The 25,805-nt window shown below is 36.8% G+C and overlaps 1 protein-coding gene across 1 annotated transcript in view; it reads left to right on the forward strand.

Annotated features, from left to right (window-relative positions):
- The window catches only part of LOC130087187 (macrophage mannose receptor 1), an 81,395-nt gene extending 56,268 nt beyond the window's left edge, over positions 1-25,127 (forward strand). Inside the window, exons 9-12 of the mRNA XM_056253412.1 lie at positions 23,884-24,219; positions 24,306-24,632; positions 24,770-24,870; positions 25,023-25,127. Coding sequence (XP_056109387.1) covers positions 23,884-24,219; positions 24,306-24,632; positions 24,770-24,870; positions 25,023-25,121 — 863 coding nt within the window. The 3' untranslated portion in view covers positions 25,122-25,127. The remainder of the gene's footprint in view (positions 1-23,883; positions 24,220-24,305; positions 24,633-24,769; positions 24,871-25,022) is intronic.
- The last annotated feature ends 678 nt before the right edge of the window (positions 25,128-25,805 follow it).

Below are 25,805 nucleotides of genomic sequence, written 5' to 3' on the forward strand. Positions count from 1 at the left end.
TAAAAATAAATGTTCCAAAAGGGGTTTTCGCAGTGATGTCATAGAAGAACCTTTCAGTGAACACACCTTCTTCTTCAGTTTTCTTAGTGTGAAGAACATTTATTGATCTAAAGAACCTTTTTTTCCAGTGTAAAGAACCTTTTGCAGAATGGAAAGTTTCCATGGATGTTAAAGGTTCTTCTTTGTCAACACACTTTATCAACCTTTGTTTTAATTTAAAAAAAAAAATTGAAGATTTTTCAGATATACACATTAAGGAATAATAATAAAAAAAGAAACGTTTCAGAAAAGTTTTTAGCATATTTTAGACTAGTACACACTTAAAAATATATAGCTTCTTTAGTGGCATTGATGTTCCACATAGAACCTTTAATATATCATGAAACCTTTCTATTCTACAAAAGGTTCTTAAGATTATTCAAATGTTCTCTTAAGAACAGTTTGCTTAAAGGTTCTCCAGAGAACTCAAAATGGTCCTTGTATGCAAAAACCTCCTTTTGGAACCTTTATTTTTTAAGAATGTATACGACTTTGGAACAACTTGGAACAACTTGTGGTGGGTAAATGATGACAGAATTTTCATTTTTGGATGAACTATGCCTTTAAATGCTTTTGTTCACATGCACATGTAACAGAATATCATATGCTGATTTTTGTGACAAGACATGAGTAATTTTCATATTCAAATAGCTTGTTTTCCTTTCTGTACCTTACATCACTCTGCTGGTCGAAACAAAAGAAAAATCTAATTTTTAAATGTTTTTATGCCAATGCTAGTCGTATACATTCTTAAAAAATAAAGGTTCCAAAAGGAGGTTTTCGCATACAAGGACCATTTTGAGTTCTCCGGAGAACTTTTAAGCAAGCTGTTCTTAAGAAAACATTTCAATAATCTTAAGAACCTTTTGTGGAATAGAAAGGTTTCATGATATATTAAAGGTTCTATATGGAACCATCATTTCCACTAAATAACCTATGTATTTTTAGGGGTCAGAGTTGTGGATTAAAAATAAACATTCCGACATTAGAGAGAGTTGTGGATTAAAAATAAACATTCTGACATTAGAGAGAGTTGTGGATTAAAAATAAACATTCTGACATTAGAGAGGGATGTGGATTAAAAAATTGTGGTTTAAAAATAAACATTCTGTCAGCTAAACATTGTCAGCTACACTGTTTACTTCTGAATATTGCAGTTATTGAGAAGTAGTTAGTTGTCAGTAGTTAGTTATATATATGTAGTTCAATTTTCCATATTTATTGTATGTCAGTATCAGTATTTGCTTACAACCATGCACAAATAAAAATGTCACTGAACTTTTGCTGTGCAATTGTAACAATGAGCACTCAAACACACCAAACCAACAATTACTAAAAACACACACAAAAACTGATTTTGCACATACATACTGTCAAATCGATTAATCACGATTAAAAAAATATACAGTACACACACACGTATAATATTGTGACGATGATCAGCTGGATTGCCCTCGAGTGCCACGAGAGGGCGCTACACTTCTGCACTGCCTTTCCCTGGACTGTTCACGCACACACCCTGGACTGATTACTCGCACACCTGTTTCCATTGATCACTCTCACACCTGCATCAAGTTCCACACGCAGCTCCACACTATTACCCTTGGCAGTGGCGGTCTTAACATTGAGGCATAGGTAGGCGGCTGCTTGGGGCCCCCTACCAGCGGTCGTAGTAGGGGGGCCCCCAACCAACCTCAAAAAAATATATAGAAAAGAAAAGAAAACGCCCCTTATCATCATGAACGCTTCAAACGCCTAGTAAATGTTATTAATATTCTTAAGAAATACGTTGAAATGTTGAAGTAGTAGTTAAAATGTCCAGTTCATGGTTATCTGTCCCTACACATAACACCCCCTACTTTCGCAATAAAATGGACTAGTCCGACCGGCGCGCGGCGCGAAACCGCGAAAGATAAACATGACAGGAGGACTGGGAAGTACACAACGAAGCAAGACGAGTCTAAACGCGAAAATGAAACGAAGTTACCCAAGCGGCTCAAATAAAAGAAAAAAAAGAAAAGAAAAAAGACGCCGATATGTATTTGGCAACACTGCCAAAAATGACAAACTTTTTTACGCCTACTGTTGGGGACACATGCCGCTAGAGCAGCAGCTGTGAAGTGACGCTAGTTGAGGATAACGTGTAAGTACTGTTATACTGAAAGGGCAAAAGTAAATATGACATTTATTATGGGTTTATCTGATGATTGTTTTAAGTTCACGTAAATTAAAAGTTGTTAAATATTTTTTGAAGCCTAACAAAATGTAAAATTTTTGGCTTTCAATTACACTGTAATGTTGGATGGCTGGCTATAATTAATGTTTAAAATTAGGGGAAAAAATCAGTTTTATCCAGCCATCATTAGCTGTATTAGTATCAGTGATAATGACCTTCATTCATAAAAAGATGCCATTAAACAAGTATTTAAAATATACTGTCTTTATGTTGTCTCTACATTCATTTGTAGATTAACTGTGAAATTATTACATTATAAAATATATAAACTAATACAATTGATATTGATATTGATTTGATCTTAAAAAAAGAATAAACAGTGCTGGGTTTCCTGGCATTTTGGCAAATACAGGTGTTATCTGATACCTTATTCTCTGTTGGGAAGGTTTTTTTTTTCTCTCCAACCTTTACTTCCCCGTAGATTAGCTTTTCCTACCATTCAGTCAATAATTTTTTTTTTCCGTTCTCATAAAGATGGGATGGGGGGGCCCCCATTCGTACCTTCGCTTTGGGCCCCCAATTTGCTAAATCCGCCACTGACCCTTGGCGAAGTCTTGTTTCACTGTTGTGTAAGTCTAGTCTGTTATCCTATTCTAGTCTGTTCATTTGACCCATTGCCTGTTTCCCGGATTCCGTCTCATCTGCCGCCTGCCTCTGTCATCTCGCCTGGTTTCTGATCCTGAGTATTGCCTTGTCTCCTATGCTGTGTCTGCTGTCTTGTCTGTGACCATTGCCTGTCTGACCATTCTGTTAATAATCCTACGCTGCGTATGGATCTATACCTGTCTCTGGTTGTTCATGACAAATATACAGTATAAATATAATATAGCCTATACACAAACACAAATTTTACATCTATCTATAAATTTAAGTAACGTCTGTCTGTGTGTCTGTTATTCGCATATCTCGGTAAAAGAAGCGCACATTGAAGATGTTTAGATGATGTTTAGAAGGTTGTGGTTTAAAAAAAAACATTCTGACTTTAGAGGGTTGTGGTTTAAAAATATCTGAATATTATATTTTATTCACGGCCATCATTTGTAGTAGTAGCTTATAAACTGTAGCTTTTTCTCGGAGTTCACCTTATAGTCCAGGCAAACAAAGTAACGTTTTACGACAGACTAATTGTAAAATATTTTTTTGCTGCATAGATCATTTCTATAAGGTGTCCAGAACAACATACTAAAAGTCCTAAGAAATCCTAGTTGAGGAAATATGTTTAATTCTCATCAATCCGAGATGTGTGTCAATATAAGGCCAGACAACAATACACCTCAATGGGTTTTTTTTCCTTTACTCCCATCAAAATGAAACTTTACACAATGAAAGTATCCATGAAAAGTAATTTTTTTTTGTATTACAAGTTTCTTTTAAAATGAATTTTAATATGCAAATGAGCTATAGACTAATCGAATATGCCCAAAATACACCCAAATAGAATTAATTTTTCCTCTATTTCTACCACAATAAAACTTTACAAAGTAAAATTATACATGAAAAGTAACTTTTTTTGCATTACAAGTTTCTTTTGAAATGAATTTGAATATGCACATGAGCTCCACATGTCCTAATTTGCATAGGCAGAAACACCCTTCAAATAGGCCCAATCTTCATCCAATCATCCTACTGCCAAATGATGGCAATGTTGCTTTTAGACTGGCCTCTAACCTGAAAACTGCCTGGCTTGGTAGTACCTGCCAGGGGTATAACCCCCGCCGGTATAGTATCAGGGTCACAGAGGCACACAAGCCTCAGGGGAGGGTTGGGTGTTTTTTATTTTATGTTTTCTTTTATTATTATTTTTATCCAGTCTGGATCCTCGACCCCTTCTCTGTGGCTCTTGGTTCTGGCACCCCCTATATCAGTTCCTGGTTTGTTCTTTGCTTAGTTCTTCCCCTCTGGGTCATATTCATCTGATAAATCAGGCAACTGTGAGTTTGTGCAGCTAGTACCACGACATTCTCCGCAAATGGCAGTGCAAGGGAGTCCATGTTTTTTGCATGTGCATCTCTTTGTGCTGCAGTCTTTCTTGCAACTACAGCGGATTACATCTAGTATTTAGATGTCATTTGCATAATACAATTAATTTTCAAAGAAACTTGTAATACAAAATTTGTTACTTTTCATGGATACTTTCATTGTATAAAGTTTTATTTTGATAGGAGTAAAGGAAAAAAATAGCCCCATTGAGGTGTATTGATGTCTGGCCTTATTGGCACACATCTCGGATTGATGAGAATTAAACATATTTCCTCAACTAGGATTTCTTAGGACTTTTAGTATGTTGTTCTGGACACCTTATAGAAATGATTTATGCTGAAAAAAAATATTTTACAATTAGTTCTATTTTTGGCTCCAAAATGAGTTACTTTGCCTGCACTATTAATATAAGTTGACATAATAAAATACGTAGACGTACACCAAAAAAAAAAAAAATAGTTGAGGATAAATTCTTTAAAATTGGGTAATTCCAGCCTTATGGACGTGACATTTGCAGTCAAAACTTGAAATAAAAATTCTCAGAAAATGCATTTAATACTGAAACGTCTGTTTATATATTCATTCTCCCTTAATAAAGGAGTCCAGACATTAGAAAAATATCAGTCTACACATTTATACACGGTTTATATTTAATATGAGGGAAATACACATGTGATGTGACACAAAAATTCTTTAACTTTTAGGTGGCAAAATATTTTTTAGTAATTCTCTGAACTACGCTGCGCAAAACAAAAGTAATACTACCCACCGGATGAAGAAGGATCGGCCTCCACATAACATAAAATATTCTTTTTATTTTATTTTTCGTGTTCGCATTTATGAGGGGAAACATTTTTTTACGGACTTGACAGTTCTCCGTTACGGACATGACCGCTCTGATAGTGACTTTAAAACTTTCACAGAGACCTCAAACAGAAAGCACAAAGCCTTTCTTTAAAGTGAATTTAATTTTTGTATTAATTGTATCTTAATTTTAATCAATGTTTCATCAACCAATTGCCTGGATTTAATAAATAATAAGTAAATATAGTAGAAAATAGATCATCATGACACGGAGGCGCCGGCGCGTGAACTGGAGCTCGTCTAATAAATGAACCGAAACTCAGTGTATATAGCCTAGGCTACTTGCCTCACAGACCTGAGAAATATATAGAAAGCTTGAAATGTCTACTTTTTAACAGAACAATTCAAAACGAAAGAAAACAGACTACAGACTGCTCTCTGCTTATGTAATCCTTATGAAATAAGTTTGTTTATTTATTAATAAACAATTAATGTCTCCTTGCTATATTTGACATATTCATAATCATTACTTTTGCCGGTTCTTTGTGGCAGCTTTTCGTGCAATGCCCTTGCAAAATGTGTTTTTGTGTGTTTTTAGTAATTGTTGGTTTGGTATGAGTTGCTGAATAGCCTAGGCTACTATTACACAGTAGCCTAAACTCTGAGAAAACGATAACGCTAAGTGCACCAGAAAAAAATATAATATTCATAATTAAACAGTGTAGCTGATTTAAAGATTCAGTTAACATCCACAAATGTGATGCAACGATTCAGGGGAGGTTCAGACCTTGGCTGGAGCAGCTACACAGTTAACTCTGAGAAAACGCTACGCTTGAGCAAACAGTTTGTGAATAGGCTACTACAAATGATGGCCGTAAATAAAATATAATATTCAGATATATTTAAACCACACTCTAAAAAACGATTCATTGGCTGAACAACCATTACTGATAAAAGTAATTAGATTAAACACAAATTAAGTATTCATAACTTTTCAACCTCTACTTAACATATTTAGTGTGTATAACACAAAAATATAAGTTACTAGGTGAACTTAAAACGTATGCATAAATAATATGAAAAAACATAAGTCATGTCAACTACTATAATAATTGCTTCAAAATGAAGTAAATCGAGCACAACATTTTAAGTAACTATACGAGCCACGTGATATGCAATTTCCCGTGATGCCTTTCCAGCCAAAAATTGGAGCCATTTTGTGAAGCACATATGTGAAGACGCTGAAAAGAGGTAAGCGTAACTTTTTCGATCGTTTATTGCATTTTTGGTCAAGAAACTAACTTTTAAACTGAATTTCAGAATTGCTACGAATTTTGCATCAACAATTAGAAACGTGTTACTTACGAACACATATGTATGAAATTAGTGACTTTGCACGCGAGTATTTTTGAATTATTAAACGAGTGTGCTTCCATCGAATATGTATCAAGTGTCAAGTGTTTAAAGTAGGCAGAGTGTTTATTGTGTTTTTCGAAATATATGACCATGACGTTGGCACGTATGCATTAATGGTGTGTTCACACCGAACGCGAATTTAATTATTTGCGCGAGTAGATTAACTTACATACAAAGTCAATGCAAAGACACGAATAGACGCATCATTCGCGCCGGAAGTCGCGAATGACTCGAATAGGGTGACGCGTTTGCCGCGAACGTCTTCCGCGCAAGTTGAAAAATTTGAACTTGAGCAGATTCAAGCGTCTAACTAGACGCGTATTTGACGCTCTATTCGCGTTTGGTGTGAACACACCATAAGAGGACAATTCGGACGGTGCTCTTCCCCACGGATAAATTCGCAGGCCTACTTTATTAACGAGTTGTCACGTAGCACTTGAGTATTTTTTTTAAGTAGGCCTAAATGTAGTTGTCATTTATTATATGCAGGCTATGAGTTTTCGGATAAAAAAAAAAAGTACTTTGCATATTTACAAATTCCCATATTCTATTCTCTAATATCTATAAATGGATCGCGGGAAAGGGGCGCGGGTTAGCCTACTTTTGGTAACGTTCGTTAACATACAAATATTAAATTCGAAAACACATTGGCTACAGCTCCGTGTGCACGATTTATCATTAAATAATGGCGATCTTGTATATATATTTTTAAGTAAAGAATGTTGCGTGAACTCAAATATTTAAGTACATATAACAAAGGTTTTTAAGTAAAATTATTCCAAGTTGGGATTACTTAAAAAGTATGATGCAAAAATGGTGCATATTAAGTAAATCCAACACATCATTTTTTAGAGAGCACAAACCTCTAATGTCAGAATGTTTATTTTGGGGAGTGGCCACTCAGTGTGCGAGGGGGTGTGGCCAATCAGTGTGCATTGTAAGAGGGGGAGTGGCCACTCAGTGTGCAGTGTGAGAGGGGGAGTGGCCAATCAGTGTGCAGTGTGAGAGAGGGAGTGGCCACTCAGTGTGCAGTGTGAGAGCGGGGGAGTCACCTAGGGAGCAGCTAATAGTAATTTAAAAATGTGGTAGCCCTATGTCCAACACATCACACTCCACTGTTATGGTGGCAATTTCAGTAGATTTACACACATTGTTGTGGAAACACAACAAGAATGGAAACTAAAATGTGGTAGTATGGTGTTACAGCGCACATTCTATCAGCAGTTCTGGCGCCTCAGTCCCAATACTGTAAAACTCGACGTACATTCACATCACATGTTAATACAGCGGTAGAGTTACACTCACAGGACACTGCACTTATTCGCAATCACAAAAGTTGATTATTTGCTCGTGCTTTAAAGCTTTGCTGGGTAAACATTTCATTGGCGTTCTGTTCTAATGCACTTTTTCTGAGCGCGTACTGAAGTGCGCGCGCACTGTCAAACAGCGCCAAACTGGATTTTTGTTGGGTCAGACCCATATGATAGCGATGGGGGGCCGAGACCGAGAGAGCTACATGGAAAAAAATATGCACCAAACAAGCCACTTTGAAATTTTGCTGTTTTCATGAATACAAAAGTTGGGTCGCCCTCCACCTAGACTAAAAAAATTTGGATGACCCTCCCCTCAACAAAGAATAAAAAGACATGAGCCTCCCCTATTTTCCTCCGGTGGTCCTTTCCATAAATACTTCCCGCTCACACTCCAAGTCTCTCTCACCCACACATGTATTCAAGAACACTATGATTCACAAAATACAATGTGAAAATAATACTTAATACAACTGATTATTAATATTAATAAAAAGTAATAATACTAAAAACAATATTAAATTATGAAATTTAAGTCTTCAATTAGGCAGACACTTTTTTCCAAAGTGACTGACGAATGAGTAACATCACCAAATTATCACAAGAACCAACCATTTTCAAGTACAGCAACTCTGTATTCCTGTATCTCAAAAACTAGAGCATGTCACAACATAGGTTCGATTCCCAGAGAATGCATGAACTGATCAAATGTAAAGTATACTGTAGGTCACTTTGGATAAAAGTATCTTTCTTTAATCCTGTATGTTCCAGCAGATTAATCTTACTAGACCGAGAAAGTACCAGTTCCATCAAAGGTTACACTATACACTGTCTTTCAAAATCTGTATGGACCCGTTTTAGACTATGCAGATTGTTAAAATAGTTCCTTTTCAAAACTTAATGTAATATAAGTATAGTATAATGTACTACAATAATTAAAAGTTGTAGAATAAAATGCAGAAATTGTTAAATGAAAAAAGCAATTAATACTAACTAAAGAGTTTGGTAAGTTCTAATGTTTAATTAAACATATTTGTGGTGCATTTCTTGACAAAGTATGTGAAGTCACAATAAATGTACAATGTACTCACTCCTTACAGAACTGTAACAGAAAATGCATGTTTGATCATCTCTAATTAGAATCCAGCAGAGAGGATCTGTGTGTTCAGTCATGGACGGGAGTCTGTTTGTGCTGCTGCTGCTGTCAGGTTGGTGTGGTCATGTGTAATCTGTATTTATGATGATGTGTACACACATAGATGGTTTAACATGTTGATTTTAACAGGGCTCTTCTGGAGCAGTTCTGCTCTTTCTCGTCAGTACCACTATATAAATGTGAGAATGTCATGGCCAGAGGCTCAGAGTTACTGCAGAGAGAAGTACACTGACCTGGCTACTGTAGACACCAAGGTCAAGGTCAAGGTCAAGGTAAACTTTATTATCCACAAGTAGGAAATTCATGTGGTCACCATTACACGCTCCACTGTTAAAAAACCTGCTGCATACAAATAAAAACATAGATACAAAAGCATTAAATACAAAAGCATTAAAACATTTAAACATGAAAACATAAGAAAAACACAGACAAGACGGACAAAACAACAAACATTATAGAAACATGACAAGCATGTGTGAATAAATAAACTAGTTAAATGCTAGCTGATTGTTGTACAATCTAATTGCTGTAGGCACAAAAGAATTGCTGTACCTTGTGGTCCTAATTTTCCTTTGCAGTAGTCTACCACTTGACCTGTTACTTCTTAAGAAACTCTGATGAAGAGGGTGGGTTGAATCATTTATAATTTGTTCTATCTTTTTAAGACTAAGGTCATTGTACAATTGGGCTACAGATACTTGATCAACTCCAATGATCTTGCTGGCTGTTGTGACGATTCGTTGCAATTTATTCTGATCTTTAATGCACATGTTACCAAAGGCACAAATAAGACCGAAAGATAAGACACTCTGCAAGAGAGCTTTATAAAACATCTGAAGAATACAATTGTCTATTCTAAAATGGTTAAGTTTCCTTAAAAAAAACATCCTCTTCTGCAACCTTTTGGACTTATTTTGTGCACATTCATTAAAAGTCAGTTTATTATCTATTTCAACACCCAAATATGTGTATGTTGTGACCCGCTCTACCACTACCCCGTTTATATTTGAGGGTGGAACTACAATTCCCTTTTTATTAAAATCTATGATCAACTCCTTTGTTTTTTTTTTGCATTAACCACAAGGAAATTATCTGTACACCAATTGATAAAACCCTGCACCTCCCTCTCAAAGCCCTCTAGGGATGCAGTATTGGACTGTACAAAACCCACTAATGCTGTGTCATCAGCATATTTAAAAAAGGTGTGGTTTGAAATGGTTGCTTGGCAGTTGTTAGTGTATAAGATGTATAGGATAGGGGACAGAACACACCCTTGTGGTGCCCCTGTGTTTATGGCTTTTAATGATGAGACACATGAGTTAAATTTGACTTGTTGGCTACGGTTCGTCAAAAAGTCAAAAATCCACAAAACTAGTCTTGGGTTAACCCCAAGGTGAATCAATTTTTTTACCATCAGGTGGGGTTGGATTGTGTTAAAGGCACTGCTGAAATCTATGAACACAATCTTAACAATACTCTTTGCCTGTTCAAGGTGCTCATATATATTATTTGTCAGAGTCAGCAGTGCATCTTCAACCCCCCTATCGGCACGATAAGCAAATTGGTTTGGGTCTAAAGATGGTGTGACCTCACATAAAAGCTTTTTTTGAATTATTTTTTCAAAACATTTCATTGCCGTAGATGTTAGGGCAACAGGGCGCAGGTCATTAAGTTCCCTAGGTTTATTATTTTTGGGTAGGGGCACGATCAAAGATTTTTTCCATAGACAAGGAACTACACCAGTGTCTATTGACAGCTGGAACAGCCTTTGAAAGGGCTGTGCCAGCTGATCTGCGCACACCCTTAATGTCCTGCTGCTAATACCATCAGGCCCACTAGCTTTACGGGGATTCACCTGTCTAAAGTAAGACTTAACATCGTCTAGAAATGTCTATATCCACACACTTCATACTGCTGAATTCTTTATAAACCAGTTCCTGTTCAGCTATAAAATCATGAATATCAAATCTGCAATAAAAACCATGGATGATGTGAACAGGCTGTTGAATACAGTGGATGCTGGATACAGTGGATCAGTGTGGATTGGACTGAAGAGAGGGGCATAGAAATGCTGGGCATGGTCTAATGGAGAAAACTTTCTAACTGGAGTACTTTAACTGGGCTTCAGGAGACCCAAATGAGAATGCAGATTGTGTATCTTCTAATTCCGGTTCCAGCTATGATGATAGTTGTAGCAAAGGTCGATTTTTTACATGCTACAAGGGTGAGTTCCCCTTTCTTTAAAAAAAAAAGGTGTGCAGTTTAACTGGGAAAGAAGAGCCACGAACTCTGCAGAACTCCATCTAAGAGATTTCAGTCAGTCCACTGCATCCTATAATTTATACTTACAATGGAGCTATTGAGCGATTCCATCGAGTACTAAAGAGTTCTATTCAATCTGCTATTCTGTCTGGAAAGACATGGAAATCAACAGTAACAGTTTCTTCAAACATCTCGTGCTACTCCCTATTCTGTCACTGGACGGTCTCCTTCTGAGTTACTCTGTGGCAAAATTGCGTTCTCATCTAAATGTTCTCCCTCTTCCTATTACTTGTAAGGATCCTGCTGTGAGTCAGAAAGTGTCATTGTCTCAAAAGATGACAACATACACAGACATCAAACGAAGAGCCTGTACTCCTGAGTTCAAACCTGGAGACTGGGTGCGTATAAAAATTCCAGTTCATGTTCCAAAAGGTCATCCTAGATTCTCAAAGCCTTTGAAAATTGTGTATCAACTTGGTCCATGCACTTACCAGTTGTCAGATGGGAAAAATTGGCATGCATCTCATCTTTCTCCAGCTTGTGCACCTATGGATAATGTCATTGAGAGTGAACTTGTGTCCTTGCCCCTCCAGTCTGGACTTCAAATTGCTTCTCCATCTGTTCCTGTAAGGTCTTCATCACGAGTGAAACGCCCTCCGCGTTGGTTGCATGATTATGTCAATTAGTACAAAAGACATTGATTACCTTGTGCTAAATGAGAAATTAATTCTAGTTCTATGTCTGGTTACAGACTGTAGAATATATTGTTAAACTAATTGGATTTGATGTAAATATTGTATAGGTTTTGCCTATTGCACCAACCATGTATTTTGGGTGGAATTTACAGTTTTGAGTAAATTAAGAAACTTTCTTGTCTTCATGATTAACCGGACTTTAACATAACATTGTGACTCTCTGAAAATTCCAGCACAGATCCATTTTGCTTCCACATATTCCACTATGATATGGAACATAGTGACACACCATCTAAGAGATTTTAGTCAGTCCACTGCATACTTTAAAAAAAATGTTTTATATAATATTACTAATCTGGAATATTACGAATCGTAAAAGTAACTTACCTGCACATTTACATTTGTGAACCCCCTTTCAGTTAACAAAATCCCATTCATTGAGGCCTTAATGGGAACGTGTGTGCAGTCTATGGCACCAATCATGTTAGAGAAGCCCGAGGGACAAATACTGTAAGTCTTACTTATTGGCATGATCAGGATTGCATGATCTTCATTTAAAAAGTGTAATATAAAAAAAAAATGTGCTTTACAACCTTGGGTCTTGGAAGTGGATTGGAAATAGCACAAAAAAAAAAAAAAAACAGCTTGAGCACCAGGTAAACTTTGCGAATGGCACGACAGACAGCACTTTTCACCAAGTTTTCCACATCTCCGATAGTATAAAGGAAAGTGCCACTCGCAAAACATCTGCAGAGCAATGCACAGTTTGTGCTGTTGTTAAAGCCAGACTCCGACGAGTCGAACACTTAATTATGCCCCTGATGAAATTAATTATGTAAATGAAACCCTTACGAGTCACAAGAAAAATTATTTCTCTCAAAAAGTACACTATCGTGGCTGCGCTAAAGGACTTCCCGTATTATAAAGCCGCAATCTAATCTTGTTTACATGAAATAAGCCTGCTCCCAAGCAGGTTTAAGCTTACAGAACTGTTGCTATGACAGCAAGTCCAGGATGAGCGTCGAACAACCAAACAATCCAAGATCATGCGAAATCGTCAACAATCAATTCCAGCTAACTGAGTTAGCGACGTACGAAGAACGTAGGGCCTGCTCTTTATGGTGTTGGTTTTGTTTTAATGTTTATATGTGGCAGTCATCCGTGTAAATGTTTGCTGGTTCCTTCTTTGAACTATGAACATTGCTATGACTGAGACATTGGGTTATTAATGAATGAATAAGTGAAGCGTAAAGGAATACAATAATCAATTTTAAAATCATTTGAAGTTGGAGTCAGATTAAGTACGGAGCTAAAATCAATCTGAAACTAAATGAACAAATTAAGTGAACTTTACAGAAGCCCAAGTTAAAGACCTGCACAACCTTCTTCACCCATGCCTTTGGATTATATCATTGGGCAAATGGGTCGTCCTTACAGTTTTATGAATATTCACACAGCTAATAATTACATCACACAAGCTCCTCAAAGTATCAAAAAAACACCAAGACAAGTCAATTATTTTGTTAAACAAGTTTGTTCATTAGCAAGATCTGGCAACAAATAGGTTAATGTTAGTGGATTTGGTGAAGGATTTAAGGAAGTTTAGATGAAGGTAAGGCAAGTTTATTTATATTGCCCATTTCATACACAATGGTCAATTCGAAGTGCTTTACAAAAGGAATTAAAATAATCACAGCATATGCATTAGAAATAAAAAATAACAATGATGTTTTATTAGTTAATCTCTTGCATACACTTGTTCCCATACAACCTTCTCATCTGGCAAAACATGCTTGTTTTACTTTAAGAATTTCCCATGTTTATTGTACTGTGTCTGTGGTGTGGCGCCCAAATAATCTATTTGTCTCTAATAGATAATATTTTTCACATCGTCCAGGAAGAGCTCTAGGTCTGATTTTCACGTTAAACTTTAACACGTTAGAAGAGCAAGAAATATGTCCGAGTATAAATGCAGTAATTGACTAGTATGAAGCATGAAATAATTTAGCTGTACTGGAGATTATTTGACAGATTTTTAAGCAGTAAGCTGATTTTCCTTTGGAATAAAGACATTTTTAGAATGGTCTCTTTTGATTCACTGTTGAAATGTCATTAAGAAAAGCTTTAAGATCGTGTTTAGGACAAGATGTTCTGATTTGTGACAACATGCAAAAATGTCTTCAATGAAAATGAGCTCTTTGAATATTAAAATTACTAAAGCCTTGTCATCACATTTAATGCAAAAAAATATTTTTTTTAAATCTATGAATTCATTAGCATGAGTAGCTCTTTTCTATTTACAGTGCATGTAGACTAAGTATTATGCTAAAGCTCGAAAAATAAGTTACTCTTTCATGGAAATTACTCTCTTTGTGTATTCGTTCAATGATAAAATACAGAAAATAAAGTAGACATTCACCCATTATAAATAACACCCATGTGGGCACATTTTCTGTTTTTTTGTTTGAAGTTTTTTACAAAGGACTATTGATGCCAACTTTGCACATTGCTTATTTCATATCATAGCCAAACAAGCCATAATGGCTACTGAGACTGTATGATGGTTTGGACCTTTGCTACAGAAAAACTACTTTACTTAAAAGTTGTACTTCTTGTAATCATGATCATGTCCACAGATTTGAACAGCGACAATGGCCCGAAAGATCGTCAAGAAAAATGATATAGTCTTATAGTCATGTCTTGTCACAAAAATCAGCACATGATTTTGTGTTAGACCTGCTTGCTGGAAAAAGCATTTAATACAATGTTCTTTAATTAAACATAAATGGTGCAGAGTCTGCAGACTGAACCACCTGTTTGCTATGGTGGATTATGTAGATTTAAATGTTGTAAAATGTGTTAAATGGTGCAGAGAGTAGCCTACTACACTTTTATTGTTACCTGAAAGCATTAACTTATTTACAAAAGCATCTAATAAACAAATATGTGAGGTGAGTGGGATTTGTAAGACTAGATGGAAAAAGATCTGGTTCACATTGAAGCTTATTTTGTTCTGACCAATAACCACTTAGGCTGTTTAAGGGTGTATTTATGTGAAATTGAAACATGTGTTGACTTATAACATTATCAGTTTTTTCTTTTATAAAAAAATCACTCTTGTGTCTACCATCTTCCTCAGGTGACAGTGGAAGCTGTAGTGAGCAGTTGTATTGAGGTAAGAAATTAATATATCATGTCTGGCCATAATTTGATTTGCAATGACTGAATCAGCAGGTTCTCCTGTTTAATTTTATTCAACAGCCATACAAAACATTTACATGCTTAAAAAACTAGAAAAATCATGTCTGGTCAGAAGGTGACCTGTAACTTCTACTGGACCCATAAAGATGGCACAGAATTGGACCGTGTACAGGCTATATTTGACACACACAGTTTATAGAGTTGTTTTCTTTTTTTCCCTGAAACACAGAAAGAGACTCGGTTTTTCACAAGGCTGTTGATGCTAGTGTCCGTGTTTGTCAAGCTCCAAAGTCACTTTTGCTTGTTGTTCTAGTGAGATCTAGCAACATTGGTGTCTGCTTACATTAGCAGTTGGTGTGATTTTGGTGAACCAAACGTGGAGATCAGGTGACAAACTGACACACAATCAAGACATGATGTTTACACCATGAGCAGTTAAGACTGAGAGCAAGAGATTCATCAATACATTTATGTGGGGTGGTGGTTGATTTTTAGCTATACTGAAGAACATGTAATTACACGTATTTTCAAAGAGTTTGGTTTCCTGTATATTTTATAATAGGGTAATTCAGTGTCAAAATAGTTCCATGCTATAGTTCCGTGCAAAAATGTCTCCAAAAAAAATAATCTATTTGAATATCATTCTTTTACTTGGTCCTCCATGAGTGCGACCAAAGGAGAAACCACAACGACCACAGGGTTTTCATTGCGTCCCATCTTCTTAGTGACCATCGGAGCCAGCTGATAAAATAAACTTTTGCCGAATCCCGTAGGAAGGACGGCAAACACATCTTTCCGATCGACAAATGCCTTGATTGCAGTTCTCTGTTCGTCTATTAAAATAAACGCGCTGTCGATTTCTTTTACAACAGACGCGATAGCGGAATCTCTACATCTCAGTTCTCCAGCGGCAGTCATCTCTGAGGGAAACCAGTTCAACCCAAGCGCTCTTTGATAACGTGATGATTACGTAACTGCAGATCATCTGTCCATCATCTTATAAAGCCCACCCTGGCAATTTGATTGGCCCGACTAATTATGAACCAATCATAATTACTCCTCAATGGATCGAGTCCAGACCGAACTTCCCGACCAAAAAATGTTGTGGGTGGGGTTCGGGCTGGCATCCAGGCTAGTGGTCATCTGTAGTCTGTATTTATGATGATGTGTATACAGTTTAACATGTTGATTTATACAGGGCTCTTCTGGAGCAGTTCTGCTCTTTCTCGTCAGTACCACTATATAAATGTGAGAATGTCGTGGCCAGAGGCTCAGAGTTACTGCAGAGAGAAGTACACTGACCTGGCTACTGTAGACACCATGGATGATGTGAACAGGCTGGTGAATATAGTGGATGCTGGATACAGTGGATCAGTGTGGATTGGACTGCAGAGAGGGACACAGAAACGCTGGGCTTGGTCTAATGAAGAAAACACACTCACACAGTTAAGTGCCTGGAGTGCTGGAGAACCAGAGTATTATGAGCGTGCTCCACAACCCAGAATTTCTAGCAGAACGGTCAGGTTTTGCTTTTTTATCTGTTGGTGTTTGATAGAATCTATGATGCCATGTATCCGAACAAGATGTCCAGGACCTCCAGCAGAAAAATAGGCCAACAACAGTAAAGATTCAGGCATCGACCCCGGCATCAATCCCGGGATTTGTGTTTGTGTTCACACAGAAAGCACTCTAGCAATTTTACAGCAATTTCTCGGGATCAATGCCCTGCTTGAAAGGTGCTTTAGAGAAAACATTTATTTCTTAACCCTCTGAGCCTGGTTTCTACCAAGGTTTTTTCTCCATTCTGTCACCTGATGGTTCCTTGCCAGTTGCCTTGGCTTTTGGCTTGCTTAGTAATATTATTGATCTGCCTTACTTAAGGTGGACGATGACGCAATTTTCTTCTAGAAACAAACATTATTGTATTATTTTCATGTTATCACTGTGAAGCTGCTTTGATACAATCTGTATTGTACAGATTGTAACCGCTATATAAATAAAGGTGACTTGACTTGACTGGTGCTCTTCGCATGTTGGCCAAAAAATGACATGACATTATCAATCATTTGATAATGATTTTTTATTTCATATTTAGTATTTTTAAGGGATTTTATTTTACTAAATTATATTTACACTAAATTTATAATCCATTTATTCACTTTTTTCCAACTTAAACTGTCGTAAATATTGAATGCTTTAGTCAGAGCACAGACTTAAGTTTCATCTCTTTTCAACGAGACTTGGCAGATTGTTTAAAAAAGTTTAAAAAGTGAACTTAAAAAAAGTTACAGAATGTTGTGTTTATTGTTGTGAAAAAATGCACAAAAATACTAGTTTCATATGAAATATATATTTTCAAAAACAGGTTTTACTCTAAAACTGCAAGAAAATGGTAATGGTAAATGGACTGCATTTATATAGCGCTTTCACAGACCCAATGGCCACCAAAGCGCTTTACAATTTGCCTCACATTCACCCATTCACTCACTCATTCATACACCGACGGCGGTGTCAGCCATACAAGGCACCATCCAGCTCGTCGGGAGCAGCCGGGGTTAGGTGTCTTGCTCATGGACACCTCGACACTTGGTCAGGTGGAACCGGGGATTGAACCACCAACCTTCCGGTTTGTAGACAACCTACATGAACCACTGAGCCACTGCTGCCCCAAAATCAAGTTGTGTACCAAATTTGAGCTTGGTATCTAAAAAAAAATTAGCTTTCAGTAAGGTTTTGTTTGGCCGCAGTACCAAAAGTTTTCATTAAATCACATCTCCCATTCATTTCCAAAGCAGTAATTTTTGACCGGTAGGAGCAGAGGCTGTGGAACAGGTAAAGTTGTAAATAATATTCAGTTTCTTGCACAGACTGTTCTACTGAAGAAAAAAGGACAAGTACATCTTGGATGGCCTAAGAGTGAGTGAATTAACAGCAAATGTTTGGGCGAACCAATCCCTATAAGTTCCTGAGCTCTTCAGGTTATTGTCTCTACTACACCATGATAGAGCTAATCATTGGTGTTGCTGTTTACATACAGTATACAGCAAAGCATTTTCAAAATGCAAGCGTTTCAAGATTACATACACTTTTAAATACTGCTATATATTCTGTGGTTGAGCTTTGGATGTTTAAAATAACTTAAAATACGGTTATGGTTAGGGATAGGTTTTAGAATACCTACACAATCAATCAAAGCTATTGTATGAATTTGACATACCAGATGTACATAAAAGATTACTTTTAAGAGCATGAAATCATGCTATACATGCAGTGCCAGGAGATCGGGTTGAGTAAACAAAATATCTTCAAGATCAGCCGATTACGACAAGAAGTTCTGACCAGCGACATGCAAAAATGTCTTCAATGAAAATTAGCTATTTGAATCTCAAAACTTCTCATGCCCTGTCTTCAGAAACAAATCAGCATATCATTTTATGTTAGATATTTTAGACTTTTGATTTCAAAGATCATAACATGTTATGATGCAGACTAAACCTCCTCATCTCATTCTGATTCTCATTCCTGAAGTTTAAATGTTAATAGAAGTACATGTAATATTTTCCAAAACATGTAATAAACAAATATGTAGGTGAAAGGGATTTGTTTGACTAAACAGCTAAAGATCTAGTCCATATTGCAGCTTGTTCTGTTCTGGCCAATAACTGCCCACTTTGGCCATTTAGGGGCGTGTTTATGTGAAATTGAAATATGCAGGTGATTTATAACATCACCAGTTTAACCAATAAGACACACAGACAGGGGTGAAATCACTATTTTACATGTCCACAATCTTCCTCAGGTGACAGAAGCAGTTGTAAGTCTCTAAAAATATAAGGACAACAATTTTGAGGTAAGAATTAAAAAATCAACTTCTAGCCAATTTGATTTGTGTTCATGTTAATGTATTTTAGATGACAGATCTAAATACATCCAGTAGCGCGGGAAGGGGGGTGCTGCGGGGGCTGCAGCCCCCCTCGTCATGGTGGGGGCTGTGGACTAACATAATATTGTACTAAAAAACGTGGGGGGGGAAATGAAAATAGACATGCTGTGTTTGAGTGTTCAAGCTACGGAGAAAATGAAATAAAGTTTGAATTTGTCATGCTTAGTTTGTTCCGATCAGAGCATGTGAGCGGAGAATGCATTTCTGAATCCCTCCGCTCGCTCATTCCGCTCAGGGTCGCGCGCTCAACCCTGAATGGCCTGCTGGTTCGAAAATATGTGGAATAAGGGCTGCCTCCGACTAAAGTTTTCTTCTAGTCGATTAGTAGTTGTTCATTTTAGCCACTGTGGACACATCGCCCCTCTTTATATTGATTTAATTACTTAAATAGGCTACAGGATGAGCGTTTACGTATAGCCTAATATAGCCGCACTCAAGCGCACGCCCGCACTCATAAACCTTGCCACAAAGAACCGGCGATGGCGGCGAAAGTAATGATTATTAATGTGTCAAAAATAGCAAGGAGACATTTAATTGTTTATTAATAAACAGGTGTTTTCTGTGTCGCTGCAAAGATGAAGTTATGCGGACTCGCCATGAACGCCAGAGAGAAATGCACATTTGATTACATAATCAGAGAGTAGGCCTAGTCTATTTCTTTTCGTTTTGAATAGTTTCGTTTAAAAGAAGACATTTCAAGCTAATAGATATCCTATATTTATAAAATCTGTGAGGCACAAGCTGAGTTTCGGCGCCCTCCAGTTTACGTGCAATGCAAGTGATCGCCGGCGCCTTACATTGTCTGCTATATTTGCTTCTTATTTAGCTATTAAATACAGGCAATTGTTTGATAAAACATATCAAAATTAAGATACAATTTATACTAAACGAAAATATTTTTAAAAGAGTCTTTCTACAACAACAACAACAATAAAAAAAACTTAGTGAAGGTAAAAATCATGTCTTACCCACTCCTCGTGACATGTCTCCAGACATTTTGGGTATTTCATGATCTCATGTATCATGTCTTTCTCACGCTGCGCGCTCACTTTCATAATCAACATTGATTAAATAAAAAATAACATTAGCCTATAATATTTAAACATAAATATGAAACTAAATATGTTTTCTTTAATGGCTACAACATATACAGAGAAATGTCATGTCTTGTCGTCAGCCATAACACAATGACGTCACATATTTTCCAACCCAGCCCTCAGCCCACCTCGCATGAAACAGCTTCCAGCGCGCCTGAATACATCTGAATCAGCATGTTCTTGTTTAGTGTGATAACATCAGCAAAAGTCAACATTTGAAGTGGATCAAAAAAGTTGTTAAAAGAACGGGTTTGTTCAAAATTCATGTATAACTTTGATGAAAGGTTTTGATCCACTTCAAATGTTGACAACCAAAATCTATAATTCCTGCATGAGGAAACGAGAAGGGAGGTACAGTAGGTTGTTTCAAGCATCTTGGAGAACTGCCACAGTTCATGGATTTAGATGGTCTCAGTTGCTTCTGTTTCTTCTGACTCTTCAATGGTGAGATCAGATCTCTGGGTCATGCCATCTATAGGGTCTCCTTGTTCATAAAAACATATTACTGCAATTTAAAAGTCAAATGTTCGTAGATTTTGCGCAGTACTGGATGCTCGTATTTATTTCCAATTTTATTGTGAATTAAAGAAATATCTTTGCCATTTTTACATACCATTTTGAATTGAAAAGTTTAAAATTAAAAGGCTTGTGTTGGAAAGATGACAATTTATTGAACAATAGTATCACAACAAAAACCTATTTTATATTAGTCGCAGCAATAGGTTGATAGGTTGAAGAATTGGCAATCGGCAGGTTTCAATCGTCATTGATTCAGGTAATAAAAATTTTTTTTTGTGAAATTAAGAATTTATGTCTGACTTGTTTTTTCATTTAATTAATCAGCTGTTTACCATTTGAGGGAAATTAAATGCAATGCATTAACTCACTGTGAGCTTCTTGATATCATTTTATCCAAAAAGACTTATAATGCAGCGTATACATTTTATAATGTCATGCATTCCCTGGGAATAAAACTCATGAACTTGGCGTTGTTGGCATTTCTCAGTGTGATTTCTATGTAATCTTTAATGTCATTCAACACACTCTGTGAAACAGAAAATTGATGATGTGTTCGATAATCCCTTTTTAAAATACGGCAGCACACATTGGTGATAAACAGCAGAGAGGATCTGTGTGTTCAGTCATGGACAGGAGTCTGTTTGTGCTGCTGCTGCTGTCAGGTTGGTGTGTAATTTGTCATCTGTATTTATGATGATGTGTACATATATGGTTTAACATGGTTTTTGATTTTAACAGGGCTCTTCTGGAGCAGTTCTGCTCTTTCTCGGCAGTACCACTATTTAAATGTGAGAATGTCGTGGCCAGAGGCTCAGAGTTACTGCAGAGAGAAGTACACTGACCTGGCTACTGTAGACACCATGGATGATGTGAACAGGCTGGTGAATATAGTGGATGCTGGATACAGTGGATCAGTGTGGATTGGACTGAAGAGAGGGGCACAGAAACGCTGGGCTTGGTCTAATGGAGAAAACAAATCTTCTCCGTACTTTAACTGGGCTTCAGGACAGCCAACTGAGGATGCAGATTGTATAATTTCTCGTTTAGGGTCCTGGAGTGGTAATAATTGTTCCATTCGTCGATATTTTACGTGCTACAAGGGTGAGTTCTTTAAAAACAAATATTGTGCTGTTTAATTGGGAAAGAAGAGCTATGAACTGATTTTTTTTTAATCATCTCTCAATAGAAAATAATGGATACATCTTAGTAAGGAGCCCTAAAAGTTGGAGTAATGCTCAGAGCTACTGCAGACAGTATTACACAGATCTGCCCACTATCCACAACCCTGAGGAAAATAAACAGATAACTAATATTCTTTTATCTGGATATAACATCTGGATTGGTCTGTTCCAGGACTATTGGGAATGGTCTGATAAATGGAGCCTCTTCTTTAGATACTGGACAGAAGGACAACCATCCCAGAGTTCAGGATCTGGTGACTGTGTCGGCATGTCAAGAACCAATTCTGGGAAATGGGCTCAATACAGCTGTGATCTGGAGTATCCTTTTATCTGCCATGGATGTGAGCATCTAATAAATTAGATCATGCTAGACAGAATGACTATCATTTCATGTTCTGTATATAAGTATTGTGCATTACTGTATTTAACAGTGAAGCACAACAATATGCTGATTACCGTCCAAAAAATTTAATTCTAAAAACCTGACACTCAAAACAGCGCAAAAATTTTTTATTTCAAATTGCGAATAAATTATAGGCTGACTTATACAGAAAGTGTGCAAGGAAGCTGTGACTATTCCCAAACAACCTCATGAGAAAATTTAGCTATTTTCGAGTTGGCGAATTCGTATCATTGATATTATTATTAATAAAAGGAATAAAATGGGACTACAGAGGTTGTATGGGACATTAGGGCCACATTTACTAACAGCTGTGCCAGTGCAAACCTTCTTTTGGCATTAAAAGACTACTGTCAGAATTTACTAAAAGGAGTGAAAACAGTTATTTTTGCGGCTGACCTTGCATATCCATTTGTAGGAGTTTCCCTTTCAGAAGGCAAATTTATGGAAGGAGAGTATTTAAATGAATAAACGAATAATGCAAGGTGATTTATAAGGTTTGCGCTCGTCAATTTACTGGTGTTTGGGCCATTATTTGCGTTTTGAAAACGGGTTACAAACTGCAAGTTTTGAAAACGGTTCTCCGTAAACCATAAAAACAAATCTCTGACAGCAATGACGTCATGTACATGTGTATTACGTATTACGTGTTCAATCTATAGTGTTTCATCGCCATCTAATGGGCTGGCAGCAGAATACAGCATTAGTCGTGTTGTTCACGGATCCGTGTAAATGGGGGATAGTTTTGACAATGTCTGTATGTGGGAAAAACTTTCCGTTTTAAGCATACGTTGTCGTGTAAACGTACCCTTAAACCAGTTAATTTTGTGGTGTTCATTTGTGAAAATTATTAACAAATGTATAAGAACCAAAGCCTCTGTTAGTCACAGACCTTATTTTGTGAAATTATCCAAAAGCCAATGCTAAAATCATATTGGGTTTTTTTGTCGAGTGAACCAGGGTGATGCTACTGTAACTTCTGGGCTGGCTTACAAAAATACGTCAGTAGGCCTACTTCAGCACTCTATTGTAATAAACAAACTTTATGAACATACAAAATAAAAGCTATTTGAGCTGAATAAGAACGCATTGTAACATTTTTGTCAAGATGCACTATTCCCCCATACTTTCAAAATTAAAAATCCATATATTAACTGCCCAAAAGTGTTTTCCAAATTACTTACAGCGTTAGTGTAGCTCAAACAGTAAAGAATTGTGTTAGATCATGGGTGCAATTCAGGGAACGCTTGTATTGATAAAAGTAACAATCTCATGGCAATTTAAGTTTTGACAATTTTGTTTGAATTCATTCAAATTAGACACTATCTCATTCGTTCGTTTTCAGACTATCTACTTACTCCTCAGTGACGAGTATGTTTAGGGTTGGATCTTCATGCTTAGTTTTAACATCGTAGAAATTATTGCGAAACCACCACCTTTGCAAATGTGCAAGTTCAGTTCCAAATATTTTTAAGGCCATCTTTATTATTAGACTAGTAAAATTCAGATTATTACAAATTTTATTTGGCTCACTTTCAGATTATAAATTGCTCACAAAAAAAATGTGTGTTTTAGGGCTTTTTAATCATGATTTTATCTTCAAGTATCTATTTTCTTTAAAATCCTGATATTTCTCTCTTAAAGGGCGCAAATACCAGTACCAGTTTATAAATGAAAGCATGACATGGCAAGATGCTCAGAGTTACTGCAGAGCGAGATTCACTGATCTGGCCACTGCTGACAACATGAGCGACGTGAGTTTGCTGGTAAATTCAGTGGATGCTGGATACAGTGGTTCAGTATGGATAGGTCTCCACAATGGAGCAGAGTATCACTGGATCTGGTCTATGGGCCCACTGTCCCAGTACAGTAACTGGAATCCAGGAGAACCAAATGGTGATGGGGAGTGTGTGAGGAGTTTTAATGGAAGCTGGTACGATGAGAGCTGCAGCTCCGTTCTCCCATTTGTGTGTTTCAATGGTGAGTCCTCAAATCTGGTTCATTTTCCCCCATACTTTAGCTGATCCTGGACTAAGGGCTGGTCTTTATCTGCTGTTTCTGAACAGACAGCACTGGTTTCATCATCACTGAGACTGCTATGACATGGAGAGATGCTCAGAGTTACTGCAGAAAACAACACACTGATTTGGCGAGTATCAGCAGCGCAGAGCAGCAGAATCTGATCAGTAATAATGAATCATCGCTCTGGATTGGTCTGTTCCTGGACTCTTGGGAATGGTCTGATCGGTGGAATGTCAGTTTTAGAAACTGGGCAGCAGGACAACCATCCCAGAGTTCAGGATCTGGTGACTGCGTCGGCGTGTCAACAACTGATTCTGGGAAATGGGCTCAATACAGCTGTGATCTAAAGCATCCTTTTATCTGCCATGGAGGTGAGTTTCCACAGTTAACAGAATCAAATGAAACAAACAAGATATGTATAGATAATTCTTGAAACAGACATTACAAACAACTGTCATATCTTTTTATTTATTCTGTGTTGATGATGATAAACTCTTAATTTTTCTAGATGACACATTAATTAAAAAGCAGATTGTCAGACTGAAATTGTCTTGTAATGGAGAATGCACATTGAATGATCCTTCACTACAGACTGCCATTCTGAATGAGGTTTGTCTCTGCCTTAAAAACTGTGTTCAGTTTCAGTGTCAAATTTTGAATGCATAACAGTACCATGACAGACGCCCAGAAAATCATTAAGCATTATGCTTCAGAGTAGGCAAGCAACTCTCATTTGACTTTTTAAATTTTTTCTTCTCTAGATCAGTGAAAAGCTAAAGATCATGGGACTGGAGAGTGACAGCAAAATAAGCTGGAGAAAAGGGGAAGGTGAAGAGGTGTTTCATCAAGATCAACCGTAAAGCGAGTTCCAAATAATATGTATGAGTAACCTTTAATTTATATTTTTATATCAAAATTTGAAGAATATAAGACTCGAGGTATGTAAAGGGGTTTTTATTTTTAGTAAAAGATTGATAAAAGGAATTGTAAAAGTAGTTTAGTAAAATTATATATTAATTAAACACTATGAAGTGTCATATTATATAATATATATTCCATTTACTATAGTTTTTTTTATAGATATTTTTTGTAAAATCATCATTAAAAGTATACAGAATTTGATATAGGTTCTATTATGCAGAAATAAGGGGTGTAAGTCTGATGGGTCCGTGTATCTTTTGGTCATTTGATTTCCTGTTTGGAATGGAATAGTATAGAAATGAAATCCAGCTCGTTTATTCGTTTTTTTGTTTAGTTTAAAAAACGAAAAATTAAATTTTGGCTCCATTTTTTATTTTTCGTTTGTGGTTTACAAATCGGTTTATGGGTTTGATATTTCATTTGCACACGTGGGCGGCGCTGAAACGCCCCTTTCATCTGATTGGTCAAACCGCACCGCCTTCAGTACGAGCTTTTCTTTCTGTCGGCAGAATAATAGCAGTAGTCTCTGATAAGAGTCACGAGTGCGGCACTGACAAATGCACTTTAATAAAATAAACAATGTCTGAAACCACCACTCACTGTTAACTACGCACAATATTTGA

The sequence above is a fragment of the Rhinichthys klamathensis genome, unplaced genomic scaffold, assembly GCF_029890125.1.
Source record: "Rhinichthys klamathensis goyatoka isolate OS25496 unplaced genomic scaffold, OSU_Roscu_1.1 h1tg000105l_1, whole genome shotgun sequence".
Classification (NCBI taxonomy): domain Eukaryota; kingdom Metazoa; phylum Chordata; class Actinopteri; order Cypriniformes; family Leuciscidae; genus Rhinichthys; species Rhinichthys klamathensis.